Here is a 23,290-nt window from a genome sequence, read left to right as displayed (position 1 = left end):
CAAGGGACAGATTCATTGCCAATGTTACCTGAAGATCAATGCAGGTAGATTCGACAACATACTGCAGTACGATGCCTGTACAAGACATCTTGCAATTCTAGTGCAAACGTTGCTTTTTTTTAATTTAATTTTTTTTTTTTTTTTTTTTTTACAGAGCAAAATATTATCTGTGGTCCAGAAGGAGCCCAGACTTCCTGAAATAGTCAATAAAAAGTTTTGTAGCAGACTTGCCACGAATCAACATCAAAAGTCACAGCTATGAGCTGTACAACCATTTATTCTTTTCATCTTTGCACAATCTGCAGAAAATTTTTGATACAGAATTGTTTTGCAGATTGGAAAGGGTTAAACTTTCCAATAGACCAGGGTTTCCCAACCAGGGTGCCTCCAAATGTTGCAAAACTACAACTCCCAGCATGCCCGGACAGCCGGCTGTCCGGGCATGCTGGGAGTTGTAGTTTTGCAACAGCTTTAAGGCACCCTGGTTGGGAAACACTGCAATAGACAAATGACTATCACTTTGTTCAAGTGACCTTGTGGCTATCACAGCTCGCTGCCACCTGTTATTCTGCCTACAAAGCAAGTCAGGACAAGTATGACAAAATCAATATTCGGGACCCTGGAAACAAGAAGATCGAGTACTCATATATATTTAGGCCTAATTTACACATGCCAGTTTTGCATGCAAGATGACCTGTAAATTCGTCATAAAACAAATGCACTAAGGGTGCCCATTGCAACCAGATTGCTTCTTGGAATTTTTTTAATTTTTAAAAAGAAAGAAATTGATTGATTGCTATGGACAACCGGTCCCCTTTCCCTCTGCACAGGTTAAACCAATGGTGAATTATGGAGAACATCATAATAATGAAGTAAAACTGAATAAATGCCCATTCCCAAATGCTATCATAAAACTCAAGTTCACTATTTATTTTTTTAAAAAGGAATGTGTATTCGGGATTAAGGCCGCATTCACACGGCCGTCTAGACCCGTCCCATTCTTCTCCCTTCAAAAAAAAAAAAAACGGACAATTACGTATGCAAATGGATGTTGTCCATTTGTATCAGTTATTGTTCAGTTGACAAACCCCCCCCCCCCCCCCCCAAAAAAAACACATTTTTTTGTTCTGAGCATAAAAACGGATCAAAAAAACTGAAAAAAACTGATGCAAACGGATGACATTAAAGGGGTAGTCCAGTGGTGAAAAACTTATCCCCTATCCTAAGGATAGGGGATAAGTTTGAGATTGCGGGGGGTCCGACCGCTGGGGCCCCCTGCGATCTCTCTGTACGGGGGCCAGGCTCTCCGGCCAGATAGCGGGTGTCGACCCCCGCACGAAGCAGCAGCCGACACGCCCCCTCAATACATCTCTATGGCAGAGCCGGAGATTGCCGAAGGCAGCGCTTCGGCTCTGCCATAAAGTTGTATTGAGGGGGCGTGTCAGCCGCCGTTTCGTGCGGAGGTGGACACGCCCCCTTCCCGCAGGCTGTCGGGGCTCCGTACAGGAGATCGCAGGGGGCCCCAGCGGTCGGACCCCCCCGCGATCTGCAACTTATCCCCTATCCTTAGGATAGGGGATAAGTTGTTTACCACTGGGTCACCACTGGACTACTCCTTTTAAGGCTCATTCGTTTCCCATAGACTTCAATGTTAAATTTACTGTATCCGTTTTTCCTTCCGATTTTTGTGATGGGAGGAAAAAAAAAAAATACTGCATGCACCGTCTTTCCTCCCATCGAAAAAAACGGAAATGAGCTCAGACGGGTGCAAACCCATGTGAAAGGGTTATAAAAAAAATCCCGTTTACAAGCTGCAACAACGGAACCTAAACGGGGGGGGGGGGGGGGGGAAACAGGGACAGACGGCCATGTGAACGCACCCTAATAAAGACTTTCCTACATTAGTCAGTGGGGGGCGCTGTACACAGTTGATTTGGCGTACGCACTGTGGGGCCATCAAGTAGAGCAATGAATCCGCACAAAGTTTTGCATTGAGCTCGGACATTCCTCCGCAGAAACTATTCGGATTATTCAGAAGGCTTTCAAGGTCGATGGTCCACGATTCATCTCCAGTTTAGACTTTTTTATTGGTGGGGGTTTCATACAGGTTATTAGTAACTGCAGCACAATGTTCCTTCTGATCTGGTAGCAGAGGCAGTGGATCAAATTTTGCCATAACTCGTCTCATGCCAAGATTCTGCATCAAAATCTCAGACATCTTCTACTAGTCGGTCGCTGATCTTTATTGATTGCCCCCCGAACACTTTCAACATTCTCTGCCGGTCTTGCAGAAGTTGGATCACTTTCACAGGGCCTCAACCATCTTTGAAGCATTTGTACCACATTTTTATTTGCACTGTACTCCTTGCATCATCCCCAAAAACCTTCTGAATCATCAGTAGCTTCCGCAGAGGAACGATCAAACTGAACGCAATATAAGATACAGATTTGATGCTCTACTCCAGTGTTTCCCAACCAGGGTGCCTCCAGCTGTTGCAAAACTACAACTCCCAGCATGCCCGGACAGCTAGAGGCAACAGCTGGAGGCACCCTGGTTGGGAAACACTGCTCTACTCACTGTCATTTTGATTGTGATAACCAAACAGTACATATACTCACTGGTGTACAGCACCCCCACTGACCAGTACAGGAAAGCAGTCATTGTTTGCGCACGCACATTCCAGTTCCCTGAACGCAATATAAGATACAGATTTGATGCTCTACTCCAGTGTTTCCCAACCAGGGTGCCTCCAGCTGTTGCAAATCTACAACTCCCAGCATTCCCAGACAGCCAACGGCTGTCCGGGCATGCTGGGACAGCTGGAGTTGTAACAGCTGGAGGCACCCTGTTTGGTTAACACTGCTCTACTTACTGTCATTTTGAAAGTGATAGCCAAACAGTACATATACTCACTGGTGTTCAGCACCCCCACTGACAAGTACAGGAAAGCGGTAAATTGTTTGCGCACGCACATTCCAGTTCCCTTTACTTGACTGGCTGGTTACACTGATCGGGTAGGGTCACACAGGAGCACATGCGCAGCGTATCTGACGCTGCGGCTGGGCTTCCGGCAGTCACAGAGCCACAGCAGAAGGAGCTTTCAGGCTGCTGCTGTAGTTCTATGTGTCCACTTATGGTCTTGCAGAAGTTGGATCACTTTCACAGGGCCTCAACCATCTTTGAAGCATTTGTGCCACATTTTTATTTGCACTGTACTCCTTGCATCATCCCCAAAAACCTTCTGAATCATCAGTAGCTTCCGCAGAGGAACGATCAAACTGAACGCAATATAAGATACAGATTTGATGCTCTACTCCAGTGTTTCCCAACCAGGGTGCCTCCAGCTGTTGCCACTTGTATCTGAGGATTTCCCACTGGCAGTCACGAGCGGACACGCAGCAGCAGTAGGGGAGCTCACGCCGCCTTGGCTCTATGACTGCCGGCAGCGCATTCACAGCGTCAAATACGCTGCGCATGTGCTCCTGTGAGACCCTACCCATATAGTGTAAATCACGTATAGGAGTTGTCACCTTGTCACCATTCTTGTCCTGTTATAGTAAATACATGTATTCCGTGTGAAATAATTCAATGGCATGTTTTTTGATAGCTTTGTGTTGTGACTAAATAGACAACTGGGTGTTTCCAGTTGGAGGAGTTTCCCTGCATTATGTGGAGCACTCAGCTTTGATTGGGTAGTCTCAGACTGTGTACGGAAACGCCCCCTGCTGGTAATACCCAGTTGGCTATGTTGTCATACATTCCCAGAATGAATTCTAGGAAAGGAAAAACTTGGAACTATAAAAGAAAGATGTTTCAGAATTGAATGATTTCTTGGGGAGTACAAGAATATACAGACAGGTCAGGAGAGGACATGGGTCCTCGTTAATGTGGTTTTGCTATTTTATAGTTACACTTAAACAGAAAATTAAAAACAAAAAACACTAATTGTACTTACAACAGTCCTCTGCTTATTCGGCAGGTAGACTCTGATGGTACTGCTCGCCTTTGAGGAGTCACCCAGCTTTCCATCATCAGAGGCTCGCCGCTGATATGCAAACTGTTGCATAATGGTTGGAGACATGCAGGTGGATCCATCAAACACGGAGTCCTTAAAACCAAATCCATTGCTGATCTTCATCCATGCTCCCTGAATATGCTCCATTGGAATTAATGGTGCGTGAAGAAATCTAGACAAGAGGGAAAAAATTTTTTTTTTAAATTATTTAGTATCATGGAAAGTCATGCAACACAGCAAGATGTTCTGGATAGCTAAGGTCAGTGTAGTTGCATTAAAATCGCATATGGTTGCAAATTTGCTTGTGAGTTATTTTGCCATAGGAACCATTACAGTCATGTCAGGGTAGTCATGCGCTTAAAATGGGTACGGTACTCTGGAGGTTATAAAAAAATTAAAAACAATTCAAATTAACTGATGCCAGAAACCTTAAAGGGGTTCTCCACCATAAGGTGATTTAAGTACGTACCTGGCAGACAGTAATGGACATGCTTGGGAAGGATCTGCGCTTGTCTTGGGGCTAAATGGCTATGTTGTGAGATTACCATAACACTGTGGCTAGCTGTTTGTGAACTAGTATTTCCTGTCTGACTTTTCTTCTTTGGCCTACAAATGCCACAATTCCATTTTCCTCCCTCCCACACATCAGCCACCCCACCCATTGAAACATAAATGAGCAGAATCCATTCAAAAGACCTGTGGTTTTCAATCAGGGTGCCTACAGCTGTTCCATTAGTTGCAAATTGATCTCTCTCCCACCAAGCAATTGCTCCACCCATTGAAGCAGACAGGCTCCCTGTCATCAGCTGACTAGTGAGTCAGGTCTCTGCTGCATTTCAAGCTGGGAAAAATCTGAGACAACAATCATTTTGTATTCAGTGAAAATCACAGAAGAATTGTGAGAAAACTCACACACCACAGATACAGACACTAGTATGAACTACACTAACTTTACAGCCCCTGTAGAATAGTCAAATAAAAAAAAAATCCTGGAAAAACCCTTTAATCCTTCCAGTACTTATTAGCTTCTGTATACTACAGAGGAAGTTGTTTATTTTTTTCCAGTGTGACCATTGTGCTCTCTGCTTTCCACATATGACATCTATTAGCCAACCGTAGGAAAGATGATAAAATGTCTGATCACTAGGGGTCCCACTGCCAAGACCCCCATGTTTACAAGATCTTGAGCCCCCTATTGCTCCTCAGTAGTTCCATCAGCCCCATAGACACTGGACACTGCACATAGTTGACCTCCGCTCCATTCAAACTCCTTCTTGCTACAATCATGCAGTAGGTCTGTGGACATTTTCCTACAAAATTTTATTTTTAGGAAGACCTTAAAATCCAATAGTTCACAATAACTAAAACTCATTCCATTGCCTTCAATAAAAGTGTTACAAACACTAGCCTTTCCACTATCATATACATTTTGGGCAATGTCGGGTTACCATGTACCTGAAGAGCAAGCATTAAAGGGGTACTCCACTGAAAAACTTAAAAATTTTTTTTTTTTTTTTAAATCAACTGGTGCTAGAAAGCTAAACAGATATGTAAATTAGTTCTATTTAAAAATCTTAATCCTTCCACTACTTATCAGCTGCTGTATGCTCCACAGGAAGTTCCTTTCTTTTTGACACCTCTGTGCATGTCAGGAACTGTTCGGAGCAGGAGAGGTTTGCTATGGGGATTTGCCCCTCCTCTGGACAGTTCCTGACATGGACAGAGGTGTCAGCAGAGAGCACTGTGGTCAGACAGAAAATAAATTTTAAAAGAGAAGAACTTCCTGTGGGGCATATAACAGCTGATAAGTAGAGATGAGCGAACTTACAGGAAATTTGATTCGTCACGAACTTCTCGGCTCGGCAGTTGATGGCTTATCCTGCGTAAATTAGTTCAGCCTTCAGGTGCTCCGGTGGGCTGGAAAAGGTGGATACATTCCTAGGAAAGAGTCTCCTAGGACTGTATCCACATTTTCCAGCCCACGGGAGCACCTGAAAGCTGAACTAATTTATGCAGGAAAAGTCATCAACTGCCGAGCCAAGAAGTTCGTGACGAATCGAATTTACTGTAAGTTCACTCATCTCTACTGATAAGTACTGGGAGGATTAAGCTTTTTAAATAGAAGTAATTTACAAATCTTTTTAACTTTCTGAAGTACCCCCATTAATCATGCTATAATAATGGACCAAGGATGCACCACTGAATTTTCTATTCTGGGGTATGAGAAAGCCTCACTGCACTAATTAATATAGCGGTCCCTTCTGGTGGGGTTTAATACTACAACACCCAATAATGCACACGTTAACTCTTCTATACCTTGTTTGTATAACCTGAATAGAGGGGGGTCCTTGTCACACATTCGCATAATGAAGTGTTTCTCAACCAGTGTGCCTCCAGCTGCTGCAAAACTACAACTCCCAGCATGTCCGGACAGCCTTCGGCTGTCCGGGCATGCTGGGAGTTGTAGTTTTGCAACTGCTAGAGGCACACTGGTTGAGAAATACTTGAAATAATGGATGCATACAACTTAGCTCCCCCTTGTTTCTCCAGGGGCCACATGGCCTACGTAATGCAAACACTAGGATTGATGTCCTTTTGATTGAAACTACATGTACATTAGTAAAGGGATCCCAGTCACACAGCAGCCCGGATTGCAGAGGATTTCAGAATAAAAGGTGATGTCATTTTGCACACGTCGCTATTCTGAGCCAAGTCAGCTTGTCTGCAAGTTCCTTAAAAACATATCAGCCTGAAGGAGCTCGGGCTTTTCAGCCGCACATTCGCATTCTTCACGTCTTCCTTCCTGATTTCTTATGAGAATTTACAATCTACTGTACATTCGACAGTCTAGGGGGCCAAGTCGGGGACAAAGCACCGGCTAGAGAAGAGAACCCGTACAATCTTCTGCATAAAATCGCCCATGTTCAATTGGACATTACTGTCCGCGCCGTAGAATAGCCGATCATTTTCAGTATTTGGTGGACAATAAGAGGAAATTCTTATACAACTAAAGTAAATACTATGTAATTCAGATACGATCATTCGTGGCACCTTGGCATCATGTATGTAATTATGGGGCAGCTAGGAACATGTACCAGCATTCTTCTCTACAGAGAACCATTTATTTTGGTGTATCCAAGCTAATCCATAAACTACAAAGATTCCCCAGGACAAATTCCACTTTATCTTAAAGGGGTACTCCAGTGAAAAACTTTTTTTTTTTAATCAACTGGTGCCAGAAAGTTAAAGGGGTACTCCGGTGAAAACCTTTTTTTCTTTTAAAATCAACTGGTGGAAGAAAGTTAAACATATTTGTAAATTACTTCTATTAAAAAATCTTAATCCTTCCTGTACTTATTAGCTGCTGAATACTACAGAGGAAATTATTTTCTTTTTGGAATGCTCTCTGATGACATCACGAGCACAGTTCTCTCTGCTGCTGACGTTATTATAATAATAATAACGCTTTATTTATTGTTGTCCTTAGTGGGATTTGAACCCAAGTCCCCAGCACTGCAAGGCAGCAGTGCTAACCACTGAGCCACCATGCTGCCCTTAGCATACATATGCGATGCATGGTTGCTAAAATGGACAGAGATGTCAGCAGAGAGCACTGTGTTCGTGATGTCATCAGTGTTCCAAAAAGAAAGGAAGTTCCTCTGTAGCACTCAGCAGCTAATAAGTACTGGAAGGACTAAGATTTTTTAATAGAAGTAATTTACAAATATGTTTAACTTTCTGGCAGCAGTTGATTTAAAAGAAAAAAGGTTTTCACCGGAGTACCCCTTTAAACAGATTTGTAAATTACTTCTATTAAAAAATCTTAATCCTTCCGGTACTTATTAGCTGCTGAATACTACAGTGGAAATTCTGTTCTTTTTGAAACACAGAGCTGTCTGCTGACATCATGAGCACAGTGCTCTCTGCTGACATCTCTGTCCATTTTAGGAACTGCACAGAACAGCATATGTTTGCTATGGGGATTTCCTTTTATGCTGGCAGTTCCTAAAATGGACAGAGGTGTCAGCAGAGAGCACTGTGCTCATGATGTCAGCAGACAGCTCTGTGTTTCAAACGGAAAAAAATGTCCACTGTAGTATTCAGCAGCTAATAAGTACAGGAAGGATTAAGATTTTTTTAATAGAAGTAATTTACAAATCTGTTTATTTATTTATTTTTTAAATCAACCGGTGCCAGAAAGTTAAAGTTTATCACCGGAGTATCCCTTAAAATTTTCACCAACCTAACAGCATTAGGCTAGGTTTCCACTTGTATTTTTGCCAGAGTATTTTTTGTCCAAAAAAAATAAAAAACGCAGGAAAAAAAATAAAAAAATGTCTATAGGAGCGAGATTGTCCCTCAGATTTAGATTACGAGACCCTTCAGATTTAAGTTTATGTAACATGCCATAAACAACTGTAAAAAGGCAAGTAAAAACACAATATTAGGCAATATAAAAAATGAAATGGGTTATCCCAGCAGTAAATATCCAACAAACAAAAAGGGTATTTCTGTCTGGACACGCCCCCTTCCATAGGCATGAATGGAGGAGGCAGTGCATGACGTCACGACCACGGGCGCTCAAAAGCGTCATTCTGAACATAAATGTTCAGAACACTGGGGTGCCGGGCTGGAGATCGCAGGGGGTCCCGGCGACCAGGCGCCCGCAATCAGACATCTTATCCCCTATCCTTTGGGGATAGGGGCAGAGTATCCCTTTAAATCGTGCTGATGGAGAAAAATATTTTTGACATGTTGCCAAGACCTGAAAATAATTTTTATTGCAATGGGTCTCACTACAGAGACCCACTGTGATCAGAGTCTTAAGCTGGGAAAGCGGGTGGCATGACACTCCACTCCCCAGCTGGCCAATCCAACCTTTTTGCTGCATAGACTTATAGTGAAAAGGTTGTATTTGATTGACAGCTGGTGAGTGAGTGGCCCCTCAGAAGCAAGGCCTGGTGTGATCAAAATTTTTGACAACATTTCTGGACAAAAGGTCAAAAGGTTTTTTAAATGACAGTAACGCTTCTACAGGTGAGTGATGGAGGGGGGGGGGGGGGTTCTGCATAAATGCTGCAGATTTTGGGTTCATAGTTTTTTTGAGTCAAAGCCAGAAGAGTGTTCAAGGGTATTCAAGAGTATTAGGTAGGTATGGTGCCCCCTGGTGTTCATAAGGTAAAGCAATGGGCACGTCCACCTAGTGGGCGGAGTGCTGGATGACACACATGCTCATTCCCTGTTCCAATAGCTATATAACAGAAATATCTATTAATTGTTTCCCACTACTTACACCAGGAATCCCAACATTTGTGACTGTCCAGTTTTCGCAAAACTACAACTGCCTGCGTGCTGGGAATTCTAGTTTTTACCTGCTAAAGATCCATGGGTAAGGGATCACTGACCTAGAGGTCTATGAGGAACCAGAAGTCTAGTCATGAAACAAGAAAAGATAAATCACACAGGAGGGTTTAGCTCGTGTGCATATATTTTTATTTCCACGCAGATTCCGTGTTGAGATCCACGCAGATGCCTCATTGTTTCCAACTGTTTTAAGAGTCTGTGGCACAGATGTGATCAAATGGCCTCGGGGTAGTGACAGGGATATTGACTTGGGTTGGCTACCTGAAGATCTCATTACACATCATCACACAAGAAAAATCGGGGCAGCACTTCCAATAAAGAAGCACGGGTGCCAGCAACCAAACTGTCCAGGCCAAGGACTGGGTCATACAGGATTGGAAAAATGTTGCAGCGCTTCCAGGTAGAATAACAAAAGTAGATTTATTCCATCAAGCAAATAACATGCAACATTTCGGCTGCCCATGCATGGGCAGCCGAAATGTCGCATGTTATTTGCTTGATGGAATAAAGCTACTTTTTTTATTCCACCTGGAAGCGCTGCAACATTTTTCCAATCCTGTATGACCCAGTCCTTGGCCTGGACAGTTTGGTTGCTGGCACCCGTGCTTCTTTATTGGAAGTTCTGCCCCGATTTTTCTTTTGTGCGATGTAGTATAGTGAGATCTACATCACTACAACACATACATCTCCAATCCACATTTTCTGACCACTGGTGAAAAGAGTTGGGATCCCCACAAAGCACTATAATAAAGTCTGTATGGTGCCCCTGTTGAAAGGTCTTTTACAAGAATCTAAGGGACTGAGGTGTGTAGGTCTGAAGACGTCTAAGGGTAGGGTCACAAGTGGTGAATATGCTGCGTATTTTTGTGTAAGCAAAGGCTATGGGAGTAATAATAAACAGCTGTAGACTTTGCAGGAGCAGTGATGCCATTGGTCCGAGTCAGGAGACCTCCAAGCACGTAACTGACTGTAGAAACATAAGACTAAGACGATCTCCTTACTTCTAAGAAAGGGTCTGCACAAGACCGGAGCTGCTCCGACCGCTGCACTCTCCATTCCCTCTGCCTTGTGACATTTCAAAGGTTATTTGTCCAACTCCACAACTCGTCTCCTTGAGAAAACTAAATGTATGCAATCTGACCCATGGACCCCAAATATTACCAGATACCCTTCATGTGTTTGCCACAAAACAAAAGCCAAAGCCATAGAATGCAGAAATATTTACTTTGGCACCAATGCCGCCCGCTCACCGCGGGTCTCCAGGGACAGGTCAAAAGGACAGTAATATAAATAGGCCCAGTCAGTGGTCTGTCATGTCCAAAGTAAACAGGTTTGAGAGAAATATCAGACATAAGCAGGTTTTCTCCAGCTTGCTCAAGAAGCTTGAGATACCCAAACAGAGCGAGATCCGGGAGGGGAGGTTCATGTTAGCCTTTCTCAATCTGGTCAAATATCACTTTTCCCAGCACATATATTACTACAATAAAAGACAATGCCTGAAAAGTTAATAAAGGGGTTATACAGGAATAGAAAAACAGAGCTAGTTTGTTCCAAAAACAGCACCACACTTGTCCTCAGGTTGTGTGTGGTATTACATCTTGGCTTCATTCACTTCAATAGAACAGAGCTGCAAAACCACACACAACCTGAGGACAGGTGTGGAGCTGTTTTTAAAGAAATCAGCTTTGTTTTTCTATTCCTTGATATAGCTAAGGGGGAGATTTATCAAAACCTGTCGAGAGGCAAAGGCATAGCAACCAATCAGATCATTTCTTTGATTTTTCAGAGACCTTGTTAAGAATTAAAGAAGCGATCTGATTGGTTGCTATGGGCAACTGGGCACCTTTGTCTCTCCACAGGTTTTGATAAATCTCCCACATAGAGATCACTACTGTACTAATCCGGTTCTAATCTGGCTTCTATACAGGCCCGGGACTCTGTGTAACTGGAAATTTGATCAGTAATAAATATATTCTAAAATGGAAATAAAAAGATAATTTCATCAGTTCAAAGTGAAATGTGACAAATCTGCTCCGTAAAATATTGTAGTATCAGATGCAGCAACATTCCTTAATAGGAGTCAGTCAGGTCCCTGATGGCCTATTGGTGTCCCACAGGTCCTTATAGCTGTTGTGCACAGTGATCTGATGCTTTGTCAAGATCAGTGTTTCCCAACCAGTGTGCCTCCAGCTGTTGCAAAACTGCAACTCCCAGTATGCCCGGACAGCCGTTGTGTGTAATTGGTATCGGTGAGTTATCATTAATATTATATCTAACTCATATCGACTGTCAGATAAGATATGTTCACACCACATTTTTCCGCTGTTTCCAGTACAGTCCATTTTTGGCTGCTGTTGGCTGTCTGTGCAGGCTGGGAGTTTCACATCTGGAGGTCCCCAGTTTGGTGACCACTGCCCTCACCATTATATGTAAAGAACACTGTACTGCTGGTCAGTCATATCTGTCCGATCCGCATACTCCTATGAAGAGGCTACAGAACAATGAACAGTCGAGGATCTTCACTGACAGCAGGTAAACTGCTGGTGGATTCACTTTAGCCCAGCCCAGTGTTTCTCAATCGGGGTGCCTCCTGCTGTTTCAAAACTAAAACTACCAGCATGCCCAGACAGCCTTTGGCTGTCCGGGCATGCTGGAAGTTGTAGTTTTGCAACAGCTGGAGGCACCCCGATTGGGAAACAATGATTTAGCCAGTCCTTAGGGACATGTGGAGATCAACTGTTTATATAGTGCTGCCTGTACAAACTCACATACGGCTTCTACACCAATGCCAACTAACTTGTTTATAGACGCAGTTCCTTTATGCTGCTCGTAGGAACATGTGACATCAGTGACTAGAGTCTCCTGGAGAATAAATCATTGGTGACAACTACAGAGGCATTCCTCTCACTAGTCAGCCAGCACCCTGCTCTGTACTGATGAGAGGAAAGAACCCCAAAACAGCCATCTACAGGTGGGTGACAAGTTTACGGCTTGGCATATAATCCCCAGTCATGTTTTAGGCTCTTTAAGAGTTGAAGGGAAGCTGCCTACGGGTAGGTGGCACTGGAAGGCAAGTTCTTTTCCTTTGGAAAATTTATCACCGGGACAACCCCAGCCTTAAAGGCCCAACCAGGTCATATGAATGCTATAGTAAGAGGACACCCCCCCCCCCCCCCCCCGCCCCCCAAGAAATCCTTTTACTGTATAAAATAGAGTGGATAGTGGAGGTTATATAACCCCCGAATGAATGGTGGGGCAGTGCTGCTGTTGGTTATGTTCCCAAGTAATACAGACCGCAAATGGAGCAATGGCCAAGCATGTGTGCTACCCCTCTAGTCACTCAGGCCAGTGCTTCCCAACCAGGGTGCCTCCAGCTGTTGCACAACTTTTTGCAACAGCTGGAGGCACCCTGGTTGGGAAGCACTGACTCAGGCACTCAATGATCAGCTTGTTATCCCCCATTCTATGGAAAAGCATACCTTATTATTGGAAAAACCAAACTATGACCCTCCAGCTGCCGCAGAAGTACAAATCCCAGCATGCCAAGACAGCCGTTGAGTTGTAATATCGCAACGGCTGGAGGGCCATGATTTAGAGACCACTTGTCTAGGGGGGGGAAAAAAAAAGTGTTTAAAAAGTTGCATGTACTGAAATGGTACCCTTAAAAATGTACAGCTCCCCCTACAACAAAACCAAGTCCCCACACAGCTCCGTAGATGGAAGAAATCAAATGCTTGCCTTTTCATGTGTAAGATACAAATTTGTTGTTAATCGTACTAACCTACAGAACTCCGTTAACATGTTACTTATTTAGTAAATAACTGGTAAAATGTTATCCTAATTTATTATTTATCATGCTGTGCATTTTACCTGCACAAATCTGCATGCGAATTGACCCTAGTTGTTCGTGCATTAGTCCGAGCCTTTTGCCTGGGTGAGCAGGACTGACGTTGCAGTCTTTTAAGGCCGTGTCCAGCTGTCATGTCCATAACTCATCTGCTGTCATGTCCCCAAAAAAGGTTACAACTACACTGCAGCGCATGGATGCAAAGGTTTACAAATACTAATACTGCCAGCACACCAGAGAACCTGAAAGAAATGGTGGAATTACTTTATTTTGGGCCACCCCACAGGAGGCACCCTCGTTGGAAAACACTGCCCTAATGTATAGAACAGTGTTTGCCAACCAGGGTGCCTCCAGCTTTTGCAAAACTACAACTCCCAGCATGCCCGGACAGCCGAAAGGCTGTCCGGGCATGCTGGGTGCTGTAGTTTTGCAACAGCTGGAGGCACCCTGGTTGGGAAACAATGGTATAGAAAGATAAGTAAAAGATGCACTGAAGGAAACAGAAAAAAGAAGAAATTATATAACTTTTTATGTAATTCTGCAGTTCTCTTCCCAATTATTTAGAAGAAAATTTAGCTCGCATTCACACAGTTGACAATCCTCGTATTTTGGCACACATGTGAAAAAATGCATGCAATGAGGGCCCATTGCGTCCATTGCAGTGCACTGCCTGTTTGGCTTTTTTTGTTGTTGTTGCACTAAACGGATAGTGAACGTGTTTTTACTGCAGTAGTTTTTTTTTTTTTTTTCCTTCGTTAATTTAGAAGACGGAGCACAGAGCTAATGTGAACGAGGCCTAAGTTACATGTCCCTTTTTCTGAGCATATTCCTGAGGACACCGATAAACCCCACTGAATGGCCACAATTAAAAAAGCAGCCTGAAGTGTCACAAAACTTGGGAAAAACACGCCATGTGAACATAGCCTAATAGATATCGGTCATATAGATCATGCAGATCCAAAAGCTATTAAAGGGGTACTCCACTGGAAAACATTTTTTCCTTCAATCAACTGGTGCCAGAAAGTTAAACAGATTTGTAAATTATTAAACAAATCACTGAAATTGATGTGATCTAAGGGGATACAAGGTGCTCAACCCCAAGTGCAATTGTGCACCTACGTTGGAGTGGAGGACCTGCACCTATGGATCACAATATGGTTTCTAATTTGTAAATTACTTCTATTAAAAAATCTTAAAGGGGTACTCCAGTGAAAACCTTTTTTCTTTTAAATCAACTGGTGGCAGAAAGTTAAACATATTTGTAAATTACTTCTATTAAAAAAATCTTAATCCTTCCAGTACTTATTAGCTGCTGAATGCTACAGAGGAAATTCCTTTCTTTTTGGAACACTGATGACATCACGAGCACAGTGCTCTCTGCTGACATCTCTGTCCATTTTAGCAACCATGCATAGCAGACGTATGCTAAGGGCAGCATGGTGGCTCAGTGGTTAGCACTGCTGCCTTGCAGTGCTGGGGACTTGGGTTCAAATCCCACTAAGAACAACAATAAAGAACTGTGAGAGAACTGTGCTCGTGATGTCATCAGAGAGCATTCCCAAAAGAAAAGAATTTCCTCTGTAGTATTCAGCAGCCAATAAGTACAGAAAGGATTATGATTTTTTAATAGAAGTAATTTACAAATATGTTTGACTTTCTGCCATCAGTTGATTTAAAAGAAAAAAGGTTTTCACCGGAGTACCCTTTTAATCCTTCCAGTAGTTATCAGCTGCTGTATGATCCACAGGAAGTTGTTTTTTTTTTTAATTTCTTTTCTGCCCGACCACACTGCTCTCTGCTGACACCTCTGTCCATTTTAGGAACTGTCCAGAGTAGGAGCAAATACCCATAGAAAACCGCTCCTGCTCTGGACAGAGGTGTCAGAGAGAACTGTGGTCAGACAGAAAGGAAATTCAAAAAGAGAACAACTTTCTGTGGATCATACAGCAGCTGATAACTACTGGAAGGATTAAGATTTTTTAATAGAAGTAATTTACAAATCTGTTTATCTTTCTGGAGCCAGTTGATATATATATATATATAAAAAAAAAGTTTTTGCCTGGATAACCCCTTTAATGAATGGAAGTCAATGGATACGACTTGGCGTGCGGTTTCTAAGTCAAAAATAATGAGAAGTAGGATGGTAAAATCGTGATGTGAACCTTAGTCACCTTAGTCTCCCCCATTTTTGATAAATCCTCATGGAGAACACATAGGGACTCTCCTTTCCAAGCTAAATTTCTACTTGGATCTTTTTCTTTTCAAAAATGTCCCAAAAAAGTAAAAGTAAAATCAGTGTTTCTTTGGGGGGAAATAACGCAGGGGCCAGATGTCAGGTGAAAGTCAATAAGGATTTATGAAAAACCCTTAACCCACTTGGCACTTTTCCCTTTGGCGTTTTTATCACTCATCTTTGGCGTTTTATTTCTGAGTTTTGGGCTCAGTGACAGTTTTGCAAAAATCGCAGAATGTTGAGACTATGGCAGTTTTATTTTTTATTTTCCACAAATATTGGCGATTCTCTACTACAGAAGTTTCTTGAGAGGAAAAAAAAAAAGCCATAAAATTGCCATGACTTTTTTTTTTTCCCCATAGAAATACCCAAATACCCGAGTCACATGACTTGTCATGAAAAAATGTACAGGCGAAAAACGCAAAAGAAAAAAAAACACCAAGACTAAAACCCACTTTTCTCGGAAGTGCAAAATAATGTTTTTTTATATATATTTTTTTTAAGTGAAAACCTTGCCATAGGGTATGAAAAAGAATCAAAATGTTAGGCACGAGGTCAAACTACTACCTGGATAATAGCATAATATAGGAGAACTCAAGTGTTGACAGGCAACAGTAGCCCATAGGTCCCCTCCGAATACACCCCCCCCCCCAAATCTCAGATCATAGATATGCAGACAGTCACATTTCAAGAACTAACATTAGCTGTGCTCCTAGAATAGTATATGAAGCCTGAATTCAGCCAGGAGGGGGCTGGGGCCTGTCCTTGTATCTAGCATTACCCAACACAAGTTGTAGTATTTGGAGACTATTTTAGGCGGCTGCGCTCATTGCTTTAGGAGAAAGGCACAGAGTTATTAAATACAGAGGCAGACACATGACATGGGGTAATATCTGGAATGTGTTCTTTATTGGGAGGTCCTCCCCATGCATCACCTAAAAAGTAGTACAAATATACCTCGTAGTAAAAAGTTTCTGCAATTCTAATGCTTGTCATATGGTAAATCAGTGTTTCCCAACCAGGGTGCCCCCAGCTGTTGCAAAAAATAAAATATGGAAAGAACTCCAGCTCAGGTGCAGATCAAATCAGTATAGCTTTATTTTACATCACACCAGAAGCAACAGGTAACAGGTCGGAAGTGACGCGTTTCGGCCAGGTGCTGGCCTTAGTCATACAAGCACCTGGCCGAAACGCGTCACTTCCGACCTGTTACCTGTTGCTTCTGGTGTGATGTAAAATGAAGCTATACTGATTTGATCTGCACCTGAGCTGGAGTTCTTTCCATATTCCTTGCTGTCTGCGAGTGCAAGTCCGCACTCTCTACATGCTCAATATCCGGACCAGGGGTGAGCTGGCTTCGTTTCTATATTTGCAAAAATAAAATACAACCAAGCCAACGGCTTTCCGGGCATGCTGGGAGTTGTAGTTTTGCAACAGCTGGAGGCACCCTTGATGGGAAACCACTGATGAAAGGGCAGTGAGTATCTATCACAGTGTTTCCCAACCAGGGTGCCCCCCAGATGTTGCAAAACTACAACACCCAGCATGCCCGGACAGCCGTTAGCTGTCCGGTCATGCTGGGAGTTGTAGTTTTGCAACCGCTGGAGGCAGCCTGGTTGGGAAACACTGATGAAAGGGCAGTGAGTATCTACCAGAGTGTTTCCCAACCAGGGTGTCCCCAGCTGTTGCAGAACTATAAGCCCCAGCAGGCCCGGACCGCCAACGGCTGTCTGGGCCTGCTGGGAGTTGTAGTTTTGCAACAGCTGGAGGCACCCTGGTTGGGAAATACTGCGATAGATACTCACTGCCCTTTCTGGTTTGCACAGGTTTTTGGAAACCTGGAGAACCTGTAATAGATTTTGAATTATATTATTAGACTGGAGATAGTAATATACTGTTGTTACCGCAATGTAATCCAGTATCAACCCATAAAAACAGAGGGGAATTTGCCATCAATTTACCTTGTAGGCCAAAAAGAAAGAAGAACGGGCATTGGTGCAATTGTTAAATGTCTGCAGAAGGGGAAACAGTTGAAATTGCCATATACAAGTTATATAATTCCAGAAATAGCGCTACGCCCTATACAAACACAACAGTATCTTGTGTTTAATTTAATTTTCATTTAATCCTTTAAAAAGTTAGCTGAAAGTTCAGCTCGGCCACATGGACCCCTTCTCATTCTTCGTGGTTAGGCATGGCTATAGGAAGAGATGGAAAGGGTTCAGGCAAGCATAGCTGAGCTCCTAGAGATAAAGGCATGGCCCCAGTGCACCAAAGACTGCTGTATGCTCCAGAGGAAGTTCTTTTTTATTTTAATTTCCTTTTTGTCTGACCACAGTGCTCTCTGCGGACACATCTGTCCATTTTAGGAACTGTCCAGAGCACAAGCAAATCTCCATAGCAAACCTATTCTGCTCTGGACAGTTCCTGACATGGACACAGAGGTGTCAGCAGAGAGCACTGTGGTCAGACTGAAAGGAAATTCAAAAAGAAAATAACTTCCTGTGGAGCATACAGCAGCTGATAGATACTGGAAGGATTTAGATTTTTAAATAGAAGTAATTTACATATCTGTTTAACGTTCTGGCAGGAACTGATTAAAAAAAATAAAAAAATAAAGGTTTCCAGTGGAGTACCCCTTCAACGGCCGTTAGAGTGATGGTGCCCAACGGGAGGCATAACGGGCACAGAGGATCCCATTCACTTGAATGGAATTCTCTGACGTCCGTTATTCCGGGAGAAAAAGACGTCACAAGCACAAATTTTTCTCCCGCTATCTTCTAACAGCCGTCACACTGCCGGGCACTAACAGCAGTGTGAAAGGAGCCTAATTTGTATGTAGTTTAAAAAAAAACTTATTCTGGCAAACAATGCAGCACATCAAGATACTAGGTGGCGGTCAATACACAATAACTTCTACTCAGAAATACAAGTGGTTTAGTTTAGCCAAAACTGGTGGTAGATTCCCTTTAAAGCTATAACCCTTTAAAGTGTACCTGTCATCAACAAAAACATTTATATAACGTAGATAAAACCATTATATGTATATTTGTTATATACATTGGTTAAACATGCAGGGCTCTGTGCCCCGAGGACAACCAGGGCTCTGTGCCCCGAGGACAACCAGGGCTCTGTGCCCCGAGGACAACCAGGGCTCTGTGCCCCGAGGACAACCAAGGCTCTGTGCCCCGAGGACAACCAGGGCTCTGTACCCCGAGGACAACCAGGGCTCTGTGCCCCGAGGACAACCAAGGCTCTGTGCCCCGAGGACAACCAGGGCTCTGTACCCCGAGGACAACCAGGGCTCTGTACCCCGAGGACAACCAGGGTCTGTGCACTGAGGCTCTGACATGTTAAAGGCTCACAAATGAGGATGATTGACAAACCAGGAGCCTGCACAGAGCCCTGCTTGTCCTGTCCTCACTTCCTGTATTTGGACTCCTCACAGGCAATAGCTGCAGGGGCAGCACTTTTTCCACCATAAATATACATCGGGCATGCTGGGAGTTGTAGTCTTGCAACAGCTGGAGGCACCCAGGTTGAGTAACAATGACGTAAGAGATAAAACTACAAATATCAGTGGTTTTTCTGCTCATGGTAGCTAGAGCAGGATCGCTGATATAATGCATAGCTGAGCTCCTGTGATCTTTGGCCAGTGCCGGGGTAATTTTGCCCTGCCAATAAGAGACATTGGGGGGAGATTTATTAAAATCTGTCCATAGGAAAAGTTGCTGAGTTGCCCATAGCAACCAATCAGATCACGTCTTTCATTTTCCAGAGGACTTTTCAAAAATGAAAGAAGCGATCTGATTGGTTGCTATGGGCAATTCAGCATCTTTTCCTCTAGACAGGTTTTGATAAATCTTCTCCATAGCGATTATTAAAGGGTAAACTGAAGTAGCAGTAGCGGTGGTAGCGCGGACCCCGGGAACAGGAAATTATAAAAACGGGGATGAGGGAGGCAATGGGGCAGCAGCTGTGGTTAAACTCGGGACAGGCAGGGGGAGAGTAGTGGATGGCGGCGGCGGTCTCTGGCCCCGAAAAAGCTGCTGCAGTTCATCGATTTAAAAGCGCCCGCTGGGGTGGGGGGGGGGGGGGTGAGTGGTGAAATAGCCGATATACCGATATTCTGAAATAAGTTAAATTATCGTCCGGAATGTCCACAGATTATCGGTATCGGCCCTAAAAAATCAGTATCAGTCGATCCCTAACTCCAAAAATGGTCTGGACAAAATTATTGCCACCCTTTAAAAATTGTGGAAAAATAAGATGGTTTCAAGCATGTGATGCTACTTCAAACTCACCTGGGGCAAGTTACAGGTGTGGGCAATATAAAACATGAAAGCAGTAAAAAGGAGAGAAGTTCACTTAGTCTTTGCATTGTGTGTCTGTGGGTGCCACACTAAGCATGGACAACAGAAAGAGGAGAAGAGAACTGTCTGGGGACTTGAGAACCAAAATTGGGGGAAAATAGCAACAATCTCAAGGTTACAAGTCCATCTCCAGAGATCTAGATTTGCCTTTGTTCACAGTGAGCAACATTATCAAGAAGTTTGCAACCCATGGCACTATAGATAATCTCCCTGGGTGTGGACGGAAGAGAAAAATTGATGAAAGGTGTCAATGCAGGATAGTCCAGATGGTGGATAAGCAGCCCCAAACAAGTTCCAAAGATATTCAAGCTGTCCTGCAGGCTCAGGGAGCATCAGTGTCAGCGCGAACTATCCGTCAACATTTAAATGAAATGAAACGCTATGGCAGGAGACCTAGGAGGACCCAACTGCTGACACAGACATAAAAAAGCAAGACTACATTTTGCCAAAATGAACTTAAAGCCAGCTGTCATGAACTCTGGGCTATGTAACATACACAGACTTATTACAGTGTGCAGATGGTGTTTAAAGTAGAGTTTCTACCTTATTTCTGCCGGCTTTTATCACCCCAAAAAACACTTTTGATAGAAGCCGCACACACAGTTGGATAGGTGTGGCACGTGGTATGCTATGCCCCGCCGTCGCCACCCCCACCCCCTGTACGTCATCTCTGGGACCACTGTGTGATTGACACACAGGTTCCAGCACATGTGCCCTGCTAAATGTGTTATCCAGGCAAGCGCTCACTCTACTAACGAACGCTCGCTCCACCTGTCTGCCTCCTCTGTTCACCTGCGCAGTGCTAGAGGCAGAGAGTGCGCTTTTTCTCTGCCTCTAGTAAAAGGACTGTCCTGCATGCACATCTCCAGACACTGTAAAGAAAGACTAGATAACACCCGCCACAGCACGCAGGTTAGGTGAGCTGAGGGTCGCATTCACTGGGACCTGTGTGTCAATCACACAGCGGTCCCAGCGATAACATACAGGGGGTTGGCGTGGTGGCGGAGGGGCATAGCACATGACCATACTGCGCCACGCCTATCCGACTGTGCGGCTGCTATCAAAAGTGGTTTTTGGGGTGATAAAAGCCGGCAGAAATAAGGTAGAAACTATACTGTAAGCAATATTCACACTAATAAGTGTGTGTGGGTTATATAGTCCAGAGTTCATGACAGTTGTGCTTTAAGTAAGCCAAAATCCTTCTGGGAAAATGTCTTGTGGACAGATGAGACAGAGATAGAGCTTTTTCAGAAAGCTGGGTTTGCGTCTGAGAACTTTGGTCTTACAGCAGGACAATGACCCCAAACATACGTCAAAAAGCACCCAGAAATGGATGGCAACAAAGCGCTGGAGAGTTCTGAAGTGGCAGCAATGAGTCCAGATCTAAATCCCATTGAACACCTTTGGAGAGATCTTAAAATTGCTGTTGGGAAAAGGCACCTTCCAATAAGAGAGACCTGGAGCAGTTTGCAAAGGAAGAGTGGTCCGATATTCCGGCTGAGAGGTGTAAGAAGCTTATTGATGGTTATAGAAAGCCACTGATTTCAGTTATTTTTTTACATGGAGAGGTGCAACCAAATATTAAGTTAAGGGTGCCAATAATTTTGTCCAGTCCATTTTTGGAGTTTAATGTGACATTATATCCAATTTGCATTTTTTCCTCCCTTTTTTGGTTTAGTTCCAATACACACAAAAGGGAATAACCATGTGTATAGCAAAACATGTTACTGCAATCCTTTTCTGAGAGACTTTTTCTTGAAAAATGTCAGGGGTGCCAACATTTACGGCCATGACTGTATGTGATTTTACACTTCAAGTTATGAAGAAGAAAGTGGCGATGCGATTGAACTTGGCAGGGAGCATTTAACCTTTAAAGCAGAGAAGTTTTAAGCGACTGATCTCCTGAGACAGGGCGGGATAGTTAAAAACAGCAGCTAGAGGCCGAGCAATAACACAAAAACCATTCGGGCGTTCTGCACGCCTGCAGCAGTTCAAGATTTCATCATTTTCATTTATTAGATCTAGTACCAGGAAGACTATTGCAGGACATTTTGGTGCTCAGCGTCCAGCTCATTCTCAGCAGAGAAGATTTTTAAGTCTGTAGTAATGTAAACAGGGCTGTGCGGAGCAGATGTCCCAAAATTCCGTATACTCCCTAACTCGCACATACCCCCAGCTGCACAAGCAGCTCTCACTCCCCAACTTGAGCTGCCCCCCCCCCCCCCACTGCACTATTTGTATTTAGCCTGTGAAACCACCCATGAAATTGTCAAGACTTTGACTATCTACAGGAAACATTCCCATAGCTGTCAGAGTGTCAGCGGTCATGTACTCCGGAGTGTCAGCGGGCCCCACTACACACTTCACTATGCGGTGAGACACATGCTAGATGTTTCAGTTTTTCTTTAAAACTAAAATAAATGTTCCCCCGATATCACGTCCATACAGCCCTTCCTCTCTGCGAGGCATTGGTACTGGAACCAAGCACAACAGCGCCCTGAGGTATGGACTGTGGCGCAAGCAGATTTATAAAGACTGGCCTTTCTTATGTCGGCTCTCAACTGATGAATGTGGCAGTAAAATGAACGAAATGTCTCAAGTGGAGCACACCTAGGACTATCTGTAAACCAAAACATGCATGCCTGATATAAGCAGACAGAGCTGCAATGCCTTTTGTGCAATTCTTTTTCATGCCTCTCACACTTAACGCCACCTATTTGTCAACAGAAACAAGTATAAAGTTGCAAATTGTGGCACATCTATGGTATGCTTTTCATGCCAAAAAAAAAAAAGAACAAACAGGTGTAAATAATTTCATAAATTCCCCAATTATGACTAGAATATAAAATATTAATTCAGAATTGGAAGTGTATCTTCTAAATATGGGACACGATATATAAATAATGCATTCATCAAAGCATCAATGGCACTGGTATCTTCGGAGCTCTCATACAAATGAATAGTTTCATGGGCACTATCGGCGATGGGCCAGGGCACTATCGGCGATGGGCCAGGGCACTATCGGCGATGGGCCAGGGCACTATCGGCGATGGGCCAGGGCACTATCGGCGATGGGCCAGGGCACTATCGGCGATGGGCCAGGGCACTATCGGCGATGGGCCAGGGCACTATCGGCGATGGGCCAGGGCACTATCGGCGATGGGCCAGGGCACTATCGGCGATGGGCCAGGGCACTATCGGCGATGGGCCAGGGCACTATCGGCGATGGGCCAGGGCACTATCGGCGATGGGCCAGGGCACTATCGGCGATGGGCCAGGGCACTATCGGCGATGGGCCAGGGCACTATCGGCGATGGGCCAGGGCACTATCGGCGATGGGCCAGGGCACTATCGGCGATGGGCCAGGGCACTATCGGCGATGGGCCAGGGCACTATCGGCGATGGGCCAGGGCACTATCGGCGATGGGCCAGGGCACTATCGGCGATGGGCCAGGGC

At 44.0% G+C, this 23,290-nt stretch overlaps 1 protein-coding gene across 8 annotated transcripts in view; it reads right to left on the bottom strand.

Moving 5' to 3' along the window:
• The window catches only part of RAF1 (Raf-1 proto-oncogene, serine/threonine kinase), a 148,835-nt gene that overhangs the window by 94,689 nt on the left and 30,856 nt on the right, over positions 1 to 23,290 (bottom strand). For 7 of the 8 annotated variants that reach the window (XM_056524238.1, XM_056524237.1, XM_056524235.1 and 4 more), the window contains one exon: positions 3,957 to 4,188. In XM_056524238.1, the coding sequence (XP_056380213.1) occupies positions 3,957 to 4,163 (207 nt within the window). In that variant the 5' untranslated portion in view covers positions 4,164 to 4,188. Of the gene's footprint in view, positions 1 to 3,956; positions 4,189 to 23,290 lie in introns of those variants that run through there. The other variant, XM_056524244.1, reaches the window with a different exon arrangement.

The sequence above is a fragment of the Hyla sarda genome, chromosome 6 (assembly GCF_029499605.1).
Source record: "Hyla sarda isolate aHylSar1 chromosome 6, aHylSar1.hap1, whole genome shotgun sequence".
Taxonomy (NCBI): domain Eukaryota; kingdom Metazoa; phylum Chordata; class Amphibia; order Anura; family Hylidae; genus Hyla; species Hyla sarda.
The sequence above is the reverse complement of the archived record's forward strand: the minus strand, read 5'-3'. Positions and strand labels throughout refer to the sequence as shown.